This window comes from Kuraishia capsulata, genomic scaffold (assembly GCF_000576695.1).
Source record: "Kuraishia capsulata CBS 1993 genomic scaffold, Kuraishia_capsulata_scaffold_7, whole genome shotgun sequence".
Lineage (NCBI taxonomy): Eukaryota > Fungi > Ascomycota > Pichiomycetes > Pichiales > Pichiaceae > Kuraishia > Kuraishia capsulata.
In genome coordinates, this window is record NW_019172956.1 from 200361 (window position 1) to 215758 (window position 15398).

Consider the following 15398-nt stretch of genomic DNA (forward strand, 5'->3'; position numbering starts at 1 on the left):
TAACTATAGTAGCAATTCTTTTTTCGACTCTCTAAAGAGTCACCGCCATAACGACAGCCAAAACCGTGGTTACCAAGGCCCAGCCAGGATTAACAAAACTGGCACCTGATTTGGCGGTTCCACTAGAACCTTCTGTGGATTGGTCTCCATTGGTCAAACCATCAGTGGTATAATTCACACCAATGACACTGTCGTCATCATAGGATCCATCCCAACAGTATTCAGAAAAGCACTTGGTGCATTGTTCACCAATGGACTTTCCTTGACGCTCAAATTCACGCTGAACAATTGCACAACCAAGACAGGCACGCCATTCGTCATCCAAAGTCATATTTAGACGAGAGGCCACCTCAAATCCGTTCTGAATAATCGAGTTTCTCTCTTCGTCGGTATATGAAAGTTTGAAAGTAGAGGTGTTACTTTGGTACGAAAATGGCCTGTTAGCCATGTAAACGACCAAAGGAGGAACGGTCTCGGCTCCGACCTCGTCCAGCAGCGAAGTCAGGTTAGAGCCGTTGCAGCCAAAAAAGGCTGGTTTCGCAGTCAGATTCAAAGCCAAAAACGTCTCCATATCTGGAACGTATGGGAAAGCAGTACCGTTACCCTGAGTCGAGAATTGACGTTCGTACGAGTAAACCAACGAGGTTCCATTGGGCCAGTACTGGTCGGTATCGGCAGAGTTGTCAAAGGCAATTATTACGTCAACGTCACGCTGAGACTGCAGAAGAGGATACAGCGGGATGTTCTGATCGTCTTCTCCACCATCAACCAGGTAAAGAGTTTCGTTCTTGACGATACTCTCCACACCTGCCCACTTGGTACCATAGAAGGGGTTAGGAGTGTACGAGGCGATATCGTTGTCATCATCACTCAGATCCTTGAGGAAATGCTCGACGATATCGTACAAAGCACCTGAAAGCGAAGAGGTGTTGAGCTGAAGAATGAACTGGTTAAAGAGGGTAGACGAAGTTCCCATGATGAAGCCGGTATTCTCAAACCCACCAACACAATCATCGGTAGGCACTCCATTCTTGGTAGGGGTTCCGAGGTACTTCACATCCGTGAAAGAATACAGCGAAGGATCCCAGGAGCCCATTTCGAATGGATTGAACTCGAAAATGGTGGAGTTGCCGCTGATAACATATGAGCCGGGAGTTCTTCCATCAGCAACTACCACTGGAAATGGCATCTGGTGAGACTTGAACACAGAGGCATCTCTCAAAGTGGAGAATGTCAGAGCAGCTCCGGCATCGGTGTAATTGGGAAAGAATTGATGAGAAAGAGTACGACCCCAGACATCAGTAAGCGAAAGGTCATAGCCTGCGTCTTCTTTAGCGTCGAGATCATCATCAATGTCGTCCCAATAGCCTAGGTCCTTGAAGACATTAAAACCACCAGGGGAAATGATGGAATGCCTAAGATCCCAAATGCCGTTTCCATCCACAATGGATTGAACCGAGGTCCAGTTATTCCAGGCCAAAGTACCCACCAACCAGTTTCCACCGGACAAGCCTGCAAGATACGTAGTGGACTCGATGAGACCACCAAGACCGTGTTCGTAAGCACCTTCTGTTCTGTTATCCAAAGCAGACAACTGGCCTGCTCCGTTGAGCATGGCCCTGTATCCACCTCCACTGAAAGCAACGGCAATGTTGATGGAACGGTTCGCGTTGTTGATGAAATCCGCGGGCTTGAAATCGGTAATGTTCGCGTGCTCGAGCCACGAGATCAAGTTTTTGTCCGTGATCTCGTGCCTTTTGTCGATCCAGGTGGACTCGTCGTCACTTAGCGAGTCGGCTGCTCGGACCAACCCGGTATCTGATTGATGAACGTAGGCCGGGCATGAGACGTTCCCTGGGGCATACGAGTCTGTTGGTGACCAGGCCAGGGCAGGCACCAGCGTACTCAGGAGAACGATAGGTAATTTCATTGTGTTGTAGGCGTATCGAGAGCACTCGGAAACTTGGCAAATTGCTCGAAGAACAACAAGGAAAAACAAGAAAAAACAAACAAGCAAAGGTGAAATTGGCTTGGAGGCTTGGATCAGAGAGCAACTAAGCCCGGATCAATGTGCGATGATGCGGCTTCGGCAAGAGAACGTTGAAATCGGGGCCGAGGAAACAGGTCCGGTCTAGCGAGACCTTGACACGACCTTATTTGCACTAGGCTGGTTGCCCGGCAATCAGCTTACTTTTGAGTACGGTATCAGCATAATCAGCCTCAAAAATTAAGCAATCCTCTGGCCAATTGTCATGGTCTTTCTAAACGATTTTGTGGGTCATGAACCAAGTCTAGGATAAGGAATGGCAGTGGCGAGCGAGCGCTGTACCTGGGGCAGGGCAAAATCCGGATTTTCGGATTTCTACCGAGGGTCGTTTTCGGTTTGGGTTTTAAATCACGTGCAACAAGGACATCGAGGCGCGTCAGGACAAAGCAAGAATATGACTTTTGAAAAAGTAAATTATTCAGGAACTTTAGGGCATGTTTGAAGTTTTCATTCGCTAATAGTTTGAAACGTAGAGAATCATTGTTTTGTCAGAACTGATTCAGCATTCTATAAAAGTGTGCTCTATCCAATTGTAAAACCGAACAACCGAAACCGGAACACTGAACATGCAGGCTTTCACTTTTTATGCACGCATACTTTGGGCTGCAGCAAGTGAGTTACGGTTAAGAAGAGTAGTGATAGGAGGCCACTGTAAAAATGTCTTTTTGAACAAATGTCTTTGAAAAAATGTCTCTGAAAACCAGTCTATAAAAAAGGGAAATGTACCGCAATGATATTCCATTAAGACAATTGAGGACCAGCTGAGTATAAACTGTTGGAACATGAAATATTCAGAGCGCAAAGAACCAAAGATGGAAGAGGTGGATCTCGAGAATCAAGACCGAGCCGCATCGATTCAATCGCCGAAACCCCAACCCCCAACAAGAGGAGCTGAAAATGAAGACTACGACACCCCTGATGCAAATAAACGACCCAGGGTATTTCGGACGACTTTCCATGAGGTCATTGCGGTGGTGGTTTTATCCCTGGCTCCAGCCGCATCATCCTTGGCAAACGGGTCATACCAGATATCTATGCCTACCACAACCAATCACTTTGGGATTACTGGTGGGTCGATGGCATGGGCCTCAGGGTCTGTATTTCTGGGGTCTGGCTCGTTCGTGCTTTTGCTGGGTGGGATGGCAGATGCTCTCGGTAGAAAGAACGTAATGATAATTGGGTATATTGGATATGCCACCTTTGCGCTTATTGGAGGCTTTATGCACAATTTCATTGCCCTTTGTGTCATGAGAGGATTGCAAGGAATGTCTATAGCGGCCGGAACACCTGCTGCGGCTGGCATATTGGGGAGTACCTATAGACCTGGACAGAGGAAGAACAGAGTCATGGCTTGTTTTAGCGGCGGAGCTCCAATTGGAAACTGTGTTGGGTTCATAGTGGGAGGGATATGCACCCAGCTAATTAGCTGGAGAGCTATTCATTTTTTCATGACGATTCTATACGGCTCTCTCGCGGTTGCTGCGTTCTTTTTCATCCCCACAGACAAGGTGATTGACTGGAAGAAAGCATTTGAAATTGTGAAAGCGATGGACATCACTGGAGCGTTTTTGTCGATGTCGGGATTCACGCTTTTGGCATTCTCTCTGACTCAGGCAGATGCTGCCGATAAGGGGTGGAAGACTCCCTATGTGATTGCGCTGTTGGTTATCGGCGTTCTCTTGATCATAGCTCTTGGGGTTTATGAAACATACGTGCCTAAAAAGCCACTGATACCGATGGGAATATGGAAAAGCAAGGATTTTACCATCACGATGGTAATAGTGGCAATGGGCTGGACAGAATTTTATGGTATTTTGACATATTACGCTATGCAGTACTTCGAAGATGTCCTGGGCTATACGCCTTTGAGAACTACTGCGTGTTTCTTAACCATGACCATCGTGGCCGTGAGTGCTAATGTTGTGGTGGCATTTACATTTCATCTTGTGTCAGGGCGAATTTTTATGGTGATAGGAGGTCTGGGTTTTCTGGGCGGTGCTATAGTATGGGAGACAATGGACATACACAGGTCATATTGGCTTGGTCCGTTTTGGGCCTTCAGTTTCACTGTGATTGGTGGAGATATTTCGTATAACGTGGCAAATATGGTGACTTTGAGCTCAGTCTCTAGAGAGCTGCAAAGTTCGGCTTCGGGTGTCTTCAACACCGTCATGCAGTTTGCCGGGATAATTGGACTTGCCATATCCAGTGCTTTGGTAGGTGCAAGAAACCCGTATTACGGCACACCAGAGCAGGATCAGCATATTCCAGAGCTCTTCGATGGGTTCAAAAACGCCTATTTGCTGGCCATTGGTTGTGGTTCCGTGGCCGTTTTCTTGGCATGTTTCTTGAAAGTAGGTAAATCCGGGGCATCCGCATGACGTGCATGGAGGGAGGAACTAAAACAAATTAGAAAACGTAATATATATATACATTATTGATTCGAGAGATAACAACTAAGCCAACTCTTTCTTTTTACGGATTTCAAAATACATCAAAGAAATAGCATCTTTGTGCTTGTTAGGATATGTCTTCCGGGACCATTTCAACAAAAATGGGTTGTGGGGAAGGGGTTTAGCATTTACTAAAATCAGAGGGTGCTGATTCGGGTCCGAGGGTACCGGGGATAGCGAGGGCCCAACCTGGGGTTGAGACAGAGAACGTATAGAAGAATTTAGGTCATCAGGACAAAAGCCCGAAATAATTCACCTGGCTTTGCATTATTGGTCACATATTTTTTCTTGAAACACTCTCCGCTGAGGGGCATGATATCGCCGAGATGCAACAGCTTTGAGAGACCGCGCCGCACAGCTTCTCGATGATAAGACTGCAATGCGGATTTGCCTCGTTATCTAATTGTCAATAGGCATAGTTGAATCGTACCCATGAGGTATGAGAGCTGTCAGTAGGGATATTTTCCAACTTGATTTGTGAATGCAGAATATTCAGACCATCCCCAACACATGGTTTACGAGTTCCACAAGGTCTTAAGATCCACAGTATCCACATGATCCACGGGATCACCAGGCCTGCCAGAACTCCAAACCATGAAGATTCCAACAGAAAAATATAGAATTTATTTCTCCGCCAACTTCAGACACCTCAAACCGACATTTTCAGCGATATCGTATTCAAACACAGTCTTCTCTGATAGTCCCCTATCACGACCTATTAACGCAATCTTACTACGCTGCCTGCTTCCGGAAAGGTCGTGTACTATCATATTGATAGGCATACCAAATTCAGGTCAATGACGTTGTGAGTACTTAATCCCACTCAACTAACACTCTAACTGGGATACTTCTTCTGATTCGATATCCAAACACTCGTAAAAGTGTGTTTGTTCGCGGGAATTGATCAAGACTTGGACTTATCACTTATTTTGACCCACAGCCACCAATGGGAGAAGGCCTCAGAGACTCCACCAGGAGTAAGCTCAGGAAGGCTTTCAGCATGAGCAGCTCCAGGTCAAGCTCACCGTTCCAACAGCCGTCAAAGTCGCCATCGCCGTCCCCAATAGGGTGGGTGGATCCTCCGTTGACGAAACTGGAGCTGACAGGGTACAAGACAGCCACCAAACAGCGACTGCTCGATCTGGGATTGGCAGAGGACCTTAGATTGCACTTGCCGTTGAGACTGCAAATAACGCACAATTGGAAGCTCTGCTATTCGTTGGAGCAGAATGGAAGCTCATTGAGTACACTGTACAGCTCCTCACTCCCTGACCGGTCGGAAACCGGCAAGAAGATCGGGTATCTTCTGGTGGTTTATGATCAGAACCACGACAAGTTTGGGTGCTATCTGAACGAACACCTCAGGCCAATGGATAGAAGGGCTTATTACGGAAATGGCGAGTGTTTTTTGTGGAAGGTGGAGAAGGGCCGGATTCCGAGTCTTACTGAAGACCTAACAAACTCGTCTAGCTCCTCACTTCCTGTGCAGTTTCGGCTCAAAGTTTTCCCATACACCTCGCTGAACGACTTCATCATATACTCGAATCACAGCTTCATCTCAATCGGTTCGGGAAACGGTAAGTTTGGTCTCTGGATAGACGAGAACTTAGTCAAAGGTGCCAGTTCGACGGTGGATACGTTTGGCAACGAGCCGTTGAGTCGTGAGGAACAGTTCCAGGTCATGGGGTTGGAGATCTGGAAGATCATATAGTTTATAAAGGGGCATAAATATTCTAGGAGAATATTTTAATCATACACTACGAACAGCAATGAAGCCAAGTCTCCACAGTCCGTTCCTAGTTCGCATGGAAATAGCGATCATACAGTCTGTACTACTGACCATAAACTATGCAGAAAATCTTAATTATCATAAATAACGCAGATAATAACTATAGGCATCAAAAAAGACATGAAGAAACTCAGAGTTTGCTTCTAATCGCCATAAAACGGGTTATTATTTCAACTAAGCTTCCTTGGGAGCCTCACCTAGCACCTCTTTCACCATCTTTTCATTGACTTCTTCAGGTGAGTCTTCAGTGAAGCCAGATAGATCTTCGACGTTTTTACTTGGATCTTTTGGCTTCTTTTGAGCCTCAGTATCACTCACCTTTCCCCCTTCTTCAGTCTTGCCTTCTGTTTTGCCTCCAGTCTTTGCCTTTGCCTTTGCCTTTTTCAAGGGGCCTTCCTCGGTGTCTTCTACCAGCTCTTCGGACTCTGCGCTGGACTCCACGTTGGACTCCATTTTGTCTTTAATCTTATTTGTCAACGCCGTCAGCTCGTCATCATCACCATCATCGGAACGGGTAGCATCACCATCAGAAGCAGACTTCGGATCTTTCACCAGACTATCACTAGAGACAAGGCCCTTGCTCTTCCCGTTCTTGGTATGCGGATTAACAGGTTTAGGGTTGATTTGGGGATTGACACCCTTGGGCAGCCCAACAGAGCCTCCTTCACTGGAAAGAAGTCTGTTACCTCCACTGACTTCATCATAATCGTCTTCATCCAGGTAGAAGTCCTCGTCCATGGTGGATCCTAGATTGAAGTAATCCACCCAAACCTCACCATAAAATCCCCAAAGCTGGGTCTGTTCTGCTGTGTACTCGTGGACAACACCACGTGGAACATCGTCGTCCATTGTACCTCCTCCAAGATGGTCATAGGCACACCACATGTAATTCTCACACTGTGTGGTCATGATCCAGCCACGACTGGGCTCGTAGTGGTCTTCCAAGTTTGGAACCTCGTATTCTCCAGGTGGTGGCTTGATAACCGCTTTCACCTTCAAAGGAGCAATGTAGTTGTTCTTCAATTCTTTCAACTGCAGTTTCGAGTTTCTTTCGAAATGGATATCTTTGAAGTAAGCCTCTGGCTTCTTGCACGTGCTGAAACCGGAATTGAACCAGACAACCGTCTTCGAATCCTCGTCAGAGAGATGTCCCGGATGAGTGGAGCACAATTCTTGACTCTTCTTGGATTCAAGGAACTCATCTGAGGTCAGTTCTCCAACGGCTACCGCGGGATTGAGATTGAACAGATAGTTGTTGTCTCCCATGAACTGGGGACCCATCCAAATGAGCTCCTTCTCGCCATGAACTGTCTCCATGACGAAAGAAAAGAAATTCAGTTGAAGAGATCCGAGTATTCCATTGAAATGCTGGCGTCTGTTGATACAGAAAAGCCCGGCCTCCATAAAATGGCGCGCGCGATCGTGGAAGAATCTGTTTCGAGTCAAAGCTTCAGTTGGCAAGGGCAATTGCAACACCTCAAAGTCTTTATCGGTAGTCAAAAACTGCTTGAAGAAGTCAACAACCTCCGGGAACAAAAAGTTGTTTGCTTCACGGTCTCTGAAGAAAGAGGCACCCGCCGATTTGTAGTTCTTCATCTTGAAATAGTCTTCAGGAGGAAGCAACGGCACTGTGTCCGTGTCCAGCATCATCATCTCTTCAAAAGTATTGAATTGGTACGCCAAAAGCTTGTTTGACCAATGCTTGAAGTATTCTTTATATCTGATGTCCACCACGCGTGAAACATCCACAAAGGTGATGTCTTGCTTGGGGATCTTGGAGTTGAACTTGCCCTTAACAGTACTATAAGATTTGGGCAGGTTGATCACGGTGTCCGTCGCTATTTTGTTCAATTGTTTCTGAGATTGGACTGACAAATCGTCGGAATGGAAAATCTGGATTGGATATTCATTTCCCAACACTCTGAGCAAAGCGATGAGACCACTAAGCTCGTTCACGAGCCTGTCATTAGTCGAAATAACAATTCCGCGTCCCTTTAAATTGGCACGAATCTTCTTGACAATACACTTTCTGTCCACGGGATATAGATCCACTAAATGAGATGATTTCTTATCCCATCTGGAAGCAGCAGGAAGGATGCCCGACATCCAAGGAAACTGGACGTCAGTCATCTGCGAACACTGTTCATCAAGCGAATCGCTCTCATCACCATCTAGGTAGATATTGTTGAACAACCGCAAATGTTTCAAACTGTTTTGAATTTCGTCAATGGACTTCTTATTATGCTCAATCTTGAGCTTCTTATTGTTCAAAATGGCAGTTTCAAAGTCCTTCTCATCCAAACCTAGAGCTTTGTAATCCGCCTCACTAATAATTTCCTTTATCTTGCTCCATTTTGCTATGCGGATGTCCAAATACCGTTGGTGATCATACTGATCCCGGTAGATTTTTTCCTGAATCGGACGGAACCTCCACTTGCAATCGCGGACGATGTTGGTGTAAAACTGGGCCTTTTCAGCCGGTTGCAGACCAATAAAATCTGTTTCGGACTTCAAAATCAGCTCATACGGATCCCTAGTCAACGAGATTGAGAACTCGTTAATTGGCTCGTTAATGAGAGTGTCCACAAAGTCAAGAATCCTCAGCTTGTCATACACCATGGAGGAGTCAGAGTATGACACCAAGTTTGTCTGGGGGTCTTTCAGAGTCTTCAGGTATCTTTCCTTGAAGCTGAGATCACTGTCATTCAACACGTCAAGCTCAATGAACTCCTCATCCAAAGTATAAGTCCTCATCACAAAAAGGAAGTTCACGGTAACGAACAGGATAGACGCAACACACACCAGAACATATCGGTTTGCACGCAACAGCGATCTCGACTTGGCCAGAAGCATGATTGTTTAAAGAGCAATTAAGAAGGTTTGAAGAGGCTTTCAGGCGGCTTTTTTGCCTGGTATACTTCGCCCACAACAATGTCTTCCAAGCAGTATAGTGTGGGGTATGGCAACGTCAACTGCAGAAAATTCCAGCTATAACAAAAACGCTATTCACAAAAATCTTACAGTTGCAAATTCTTCACCTGCTCTTTGCTTGATCCGGTATGTTAATGTGGTACAATGACGCCTTTGTGGAAGTGCCGTTTGCGTAAACGCGAAGTTTGAGTTGGGGGAATTGCGGTAGTGCGGTACTCATGTTGCACAAAAACGTGCTTGGTGCCGTGCCGAAAGAGTGTGTTCCCAAAATTTGGTGTTTGAATATTTTGAGCATCTACGATTGAAACAGACCAACATCGTTTGAGCTCATACTGTATACCTTTTCTCTCTGCGTTGCCCGTTCCACGTCAAGTGCAGCACAATCCTTATTGTTGAGCCATACCTTGCGTTAGCGCTTTAAATAGCAACAGATGAGCGTGCGAGAGCTAAAAAGATGCAAAATTGCTTTGTTGTGAGTGCATGGTTCAAAATGACCCTTCTGTTTATCAGATCACCAAATTTGTGGGGACGTCTACTGTGGTGTGGAATTAGCACTTTACCTTAGGTGTTAAAAGTCCTTGGGTCATGTTTCCCAAATCAGTTTTCGTGGAAACGTTTCTTTGGCGATTGCTCCATCAATAACCAGTCGGCACCTACTGACCTAATCTTATCGTCTTATCGGAGGTGAACAACAACTGCTCAAAACCAAATATTGGGAACTGAGACCGAGTCGTGACACCACTCAAGAATGGTCACGTTTGGAACCGCTGACTTGGCCGGATAGAAACATCCCACGCTTTATCTCAATAAGGAAACTCCACCCAGAATATTCGGGTGGGGGCTAGAGGTTACAGTGAGTACTGATCAGTCCGATAAACAACGTCAAACAGGAAACTGAACTTTATTATTGCGAAGAATTTTTTTTGCGGCATGGCTATTCCGAAAATGGCGAGATGATAGCAGTTATGAAACTGCTCAACCGTTATCACCAATTATTGCAGTAATTTCACTCTGGTCACGACACAGGTATCAAACACATACAATTTTTTTCGATTGATGAATTTCTCGTGACTCATTGATGGGTCACAACCTCGGTTTTGGCGGATTATCCACCATATTGCTCCAAATGGCGTGCGGCAATCGCAAATCTCATCACCACTATCGTCAAAGGATTGTGCCATAATTAACTCAGAACGCTGGGATTGGCGCTAATTTCCACCACAATCGAAATTGTTCGCATAGCACGTGATGTGTCACCACAAAGTGGAGCGAGTATATATTCCACACGGTGGGCCGAAATTTCCACCGAATTTTAGAGCTTGGTTCACTATTTTCTTCACTCTTGCGCTCATCACTCAATAGGTGTTTATACCTGATATATATATTCGTGATATCCATATACACCAGGATTACCATCTCACTGGCCATAGTTGACTGCCAGTGAACCTATCGCACTTATCGGATCCCCCACTCCAACATTTCACGCCAACACCTAGATACAATGTTTATCCAGGACGAATTTTGCCTGGTTGATGGCCAACCCTGTATGGCCAATTCACTATATTGTTCTGAGAGATGCCGTCTAGTGGACTCTCAGGCGAAGTGCTCGCATAATGATTCTCACCACAAGAACGAATGGCTGTATCCAAGTCAGATCGTGAAATCGAGCGATGAGATCAATTCTATTCCTTTGTTGGACTCCTACTACAACAATTACACAACTGCGCCCCTAAAGCTGCGGACAGACTCTCGCAACTCAAGTATACCCTCATTGATCCACGAGAACGATTCTGAGTCGGATTATGAGTCCGAATGCGGAACACCATCTATTGCACCTGCGACGTCTACAGGAACGATACTGAATATGTTGACACGCGAGGAAAATCTGAGCAAGCCACAGGAGAACTATTATTTGTGGTTGAGGTCCGAGTTGAACTCGGTACCTAGAGTGATGGAGACGGGGTTTGACTTGAAATGCGGAAGCCAGCCCTGGGCTGATGAGATCCATCAGCTTAACAATTTCAGATTGTAAAGGTATTATTGCACCTTTCAATTCTCCTGAGACTATTTTGCAGAGGGTCTGAAAAAGAGTCTCAGGCATCTGTGTACACTATCACGAGTTCGGATTTGGCTATGTTCAGCAGTGCTAGCAAAGGAAACCACGCTTAGCTTCTTTATTTTTATTGGTATGTCGTCTAGGATTGTCGACCGGTTGGGTTCCATAAAAGAAAACAAAAAACAATATTTAACATACAAAACAACTCTCTGTAGGCACCGAACAAAATCGTACTTCTCGGCCATTGTCTTTTTCAATGTCAAATTTTGCGGGGCACGTCTTCTCCCCACGCTGCCGGACCGAGCGGGCAGAGATGGTTGGTTGACACACGCAAATATATCTCCTTGCCAGGGAGGCCTCAAGGAGTTGTTTGCTGAAACAACAATTGATCCTGACAGAACCACAGAGGTTTTTTTATTTAGATTGAAAAATCTGAATAATCTGTGAGGCAATTTGAAAGTATAAGTCATTGCTTGTGAGAAATTGGAGGCATTAATCTCAAGTTTCATTCTGATTACAAACACACGCCCTGCTGCTTACAACGCCGAATCAAGGGGTTGAACGAGAGGAATTGCGAAGCCAATTGGGAGATTTCCTAGAACTTTTGGTGATCAGCACTCTGTGATAGAGTAGCTTTCTAGTTAGGCTTTTTTCGGTACTTCGAGATTTTGCGTTTGGCCAGTTCTAGGTCGATTTTCTTATCTGCAGTCTCAAGGGCAAGATACATTTTGCGATGACAGACTACTTTTCCCATAAAAAGACCAACGAGGAGCTCAGGCTTGCGGAGGACGCCAACAAGGAGAAGTACTGGAAGCGCTGGGGCCCGTATGTTGGTGAACGGCAGTGGGCCACGGTTCGTGAGGACTATTCCTTCAACGGAGATGCTTGGTCCGACTTCCCATTTGAACATTCCAGGTCCAGGACCTACCGTTGGGGTGAAGACGGACTCGCAGGTGTTTCCGATAATCACCAGCTCCTATGTATTACCTTGGCACTCTGGAATGGCCAAGACGATATCCTGAAGGAGCGTGCCTTTGGTGTGACTGGCCCCCAGGGAAACCACGGAGAAGATGTTAAGGAGCTTTATTTCTACCTGGACAACACCCCTACCCATTCCTATATGAAATACCTGTACAAGTATCCACATGCCAAATTTCCTTACAAGGAGCTGGTGGAGGTGAACGGTCAACGGTCACGACTAGAGAAGGAATACGAACTTACAGACACTGGTATCTTCGAGGACAATGAGTATTTTGACGTTGTATTTGAGATGGCCAAAGATGATGATGACCCAGATGAGCTTTACTTCCGTATCACTGCTTTCAACAGAAGCTCAAAGCCAGCCCCTCTGCATATTCTTCCCCATATCTTCTACAGAAACACTTGGGCTTGGGGAATGCCCGAAGAAGAGGAGAATCCGAAACCTAATCTGTCGAAAGTAGGGTCCAATTCCATTGGTGTGGACCACTGGAAGTTTGGTGGCAGAAGACTCATTTTCGCGCCTTCTCCAATGAATGACACTGATGTGGAGCCCACGTTTCTGTTCACTGACAACGAGACTAACATGAAGAGACTTTATGGTGTTGCCAATAAGGCTGAGTTCACCAAAGATGCATTCCATGATCGTGTGGTTGATGGAGTCGAAGATGCCACCAACCCAGCCTGTGAGGGAACTAAGGCGTGTGCATGGTTCAACTTTGACGAGATCTCGGCTGGAGACTATGCCACCATCCGCTATAAGTTGACCACCAAAGATGAGGACGAGATAGACGAGGAGGAATTTGACGAGATGTTCGTGAAGAGAGAACAGGATGCCGACGAATTCTACTGGAGAGTTTCTCCCTTGCCCATTCCAGATCAAATGCGTAACGTACAGAGACAAGCATTTGCTGGTTTGTTATGGACGAAACAATTCTACCAGTTTATCCAGGAGTACTGGTACCGTGGAGATCCAACTGCAGACGTCAAACCCGCCCCGAACAGAGCCAACGGAAGAAATAAGGATTGGAAACACATGTACATCAACGATGTGCTATCGCTGCCAGACAAATGGGAGTATCCCTTTTTCGCTGCATGGGATACCGCGTTCCACTGTATTCCTCTTGCCATGTTGGATCCCAGTTTTGCCAAGAAGCAGCTGGAGCTTCTCTTGAGAGAGTGGTATATGCATCCAAATGGACAGATCCCGGCCTACGAGTGGAACTTTGGTGATGTTAATCCGCCTGTTCATGCTTGGGCAGCTTTTAGGATTTACAAGATTGAGAGAAAGATGTACGGAGTCACTGACACGCACTTTTTGGAGTCGGTTTTCCAGAAGCTGTTGCTCAATTTCACTTGGTGGGTCAATAGAAAGGATGCCGATGGAAACGGTGTTTTTGAGGGTGGCTTTTTAGGATTAGACAACATTGGTATATTCAACAGGTCCGAGCCCCTGCCCACTGGAGGCACACTGGAACAGGCAGATTCGACGGGTTGGATGGCTTTCTTCTCGCTCCAGATGCTCAACATAGCCTTAGAACTGGCTAAGACCAACCACGTTTATGAGGGAATTGCTTCCAAGTTTTTCGAGCATTTCTTACTGATCAGTGATGCTTTGACCTACATGAACGCTTTGCCAGACGATACCGAATCCACACCTCAGTCACTCTGGAACGAGAAGGACAACTTCTACTATGATTCCATCACATGGGGTGGTGATAATAAACAGGCTTTACCTGTGAGATCACTGGTTGGACTTATTCCTCTTTATGCATGTCTGACTCTGGAGCCGGAACTGCTCAAGTCGTTCCCGAACTTCAAGAGAAGACTGGACTGGTTTATCAACACCAAATCGCATGTGGCCAAGCGTAACATTGCCTCGATGAAGAGTCGTGGTACAGGTGACCGATTGCTACTTTCCCTTGTGGATGAGGACCGGCTGGTCGCGATTTTGGAGAGAATGCTAGACGAAGACGAGTTTCTTTCGCCTTATGGAATCAGATCGATGTCCAAATTTCACGAGGAGAACCCCTTCAAGATGAATGTTCATGGTCAGGATTACACCGTGGGATATCTCCCTGGAGAGTCTGATTCAGGATTGTTTGGTGGTAACTCCAACTGGAGAGGCCCCATTTGGCTGCCCACCAATTTCTTGCTGGTGGAGTCTTTGCAAAGGTTCTTTCTATACTATGGGCCATCTCTCAAGGTGGAGTGTCCCAAAGGTTCTGGTGAGTATCTCAACTTGGCCCAAGTTGCTGAGGAGTTGCAGCATCGTCTGATTCACCTCATGATCCCTGATGATATGGGAGAAAGAGCTTGCAACGGAGGGGACAAACTGATGAACCACGACCAGTTTTTCAAAGACTGTGTTCCCTTCTTCGAGTACTTTGATGGTGATACCGGTCGTGGACTCGGGGCTTCTCACCAGTGTGGTTGGACCGCGCTTGTAGCCAAGTGGATTCATGATACAGGAATTTCTTGTCGCGCTCCAGGAAGTGCGAGAACTCCGAGATCCGAAAGCCTTGTCTCACTCCACTCCAAGAAGGCATTCTCGGACTATGTTCCAGTTCAAACACCCATTCCCGGGTCTCTGACGAGACGCAAGTCAGCAAGAGGTCTTTTCACTCTCACTGCAGACGTTTTGGAAATGACGGATGAGGAGATTAAGGCAGCACAGGCCAGTGGAATACCAGGATTGAGCAGAAAGAGTTCCAATGTGGGACATACCCAGTATCAGCAGAACCAGGCCGCAGCCGATGGGTCTCCTAAGAGTGTCGCAAGTGAGAAAGATAAAGAGAGGATGATGGACTTCTTATCTCAGGTGAGGAACGCAATGTCAAGCTTTCAAATTGACGATAACGATGAAGGATTTGTATCTGGTGATGAGCTTGAAGCGCAGCATTGAGACGAAGATTGTGAGCAGCTTTGACACGCTTTGAAGAGCTTGCTATGGGTCTGTTATCATGAGTCTCTCTTCTTGAGTCATTGAACAATCTTTGCAAATCAGTCAAGCCATCAATGCACTGAATTTTCCGATTCCTCGATTCCTCAATTCCTCGACTTTTCAGCATTTCAGTTCCTGCTTACTTTATACAAAGGATCCGATCCAGTTTATTTATGAAGGGTTATACATCCAAATAGTCG

General features: G+C 46.1%; 6 protein-coding genes across 6 annotated transcripts; 4 read left to right on the forward strand and 2 right to left on the reverse strand.

Annotated features, from left to right (window-relative positions):
• Window positions 1-31: 31 nt before the first annotated feature.
• KUCA_T00005595001 (uncharacterized protein) lies at window positions 32-1930 on the reverse strand (the record flags this gene model as incomplete). Its single annotated transcript, XM_022600364.1, has 1 exon — window positions 32-1930. The coding sequence occupies one exon, from the start codon at window positions 1928-1930 to the stop codon at window positions 32-34; it is 1899 nt and encodes a 632-aa protein (XP_022461586.1).
• A 1853-nt stretch (window positions 1931-3783) lies between these two features.
• Window positions 3784-4428, forward strand: KUCA_T00005596001 (uncharacterized protein; the record flags this gene model as incomplete). The annotated part of the gene is made up of 1 exon (XM_022600375.1): window positions 3784-4428. One exon carries the CDS (start codon window positions 3784-3786, stop codon window positions 4426-4428), a length of 645 nt encoding a protein of 214 aa, XP_022461587.1.
• Window positions 4429-5446: 1018 nt separating this feature from the next.
• On the forward strand, window positions 5447-6211 carry KUCA_T00005597001 (uncharacterized protein; the record flags this gene model as incomplete). Its single annotated transcript, XM_022600386.1, has 1 exon — window positions 5447-6211. The coding sequence occupies one exon, from the start codon at window positions 5447-5449 to the stop codon at window positions 6209-6211; it is 765 nt and encodes a 254-aa protein (XP_022461588.1).
• A 252-nt stretch (window positions 6212-6463) lies between these two features.
• Window positions 6464-9142, reverse strand: KUCA_T00005598001 (uncharacterized protein; the record flags this gene model as incomplete). Its single annotated transcript, XM_022600397.1, has 1 exon — window positions 6464-9142. The coding sequence occupies one exon, from the start codon at window positions 9140-9142 to the stop codon at window positions 6464-6466; it is 2679 nt and encodes an 892-aa protein (XP_022461589.1).
• Window positions 9143-10721: 1579 nt separating this feature from the next.
• On the forward strand, window positions 10722-11252 carry KUCA_T00005599001 (uncharacterized protein; the record flags this gene model as incomplete). The annotated part of the gene is made up of 1 exon (XM_022600408.1): window positions 10722-11252. One exon carries the CDS (start codon window positions 10722-10724, stop codon window positions 11250-11252), a length of 531 nt encoding a protein of 176 aa, XP_022461590.1.
• Window positions 11253-12009: 757 nt separating this feature from the next.
• Window positions 12010-15159, forward strand: KUCA_T00005600001 (uncharacterized protein; the record flags this gene model as incomplete). The annotated part of the gene is made up of 1 exon (XM_022600419.1): window positions 12010-15159. The coding sequence occupies one exon, from the start codon at window positions 12010-12012 to the stop codon at window positions 15157-15159; it is 3150 nt and encodes a 1049-aa protein (XP_022461591.1).
• Window positions 15160-15398: the final 239 nt, after the last annotated feature.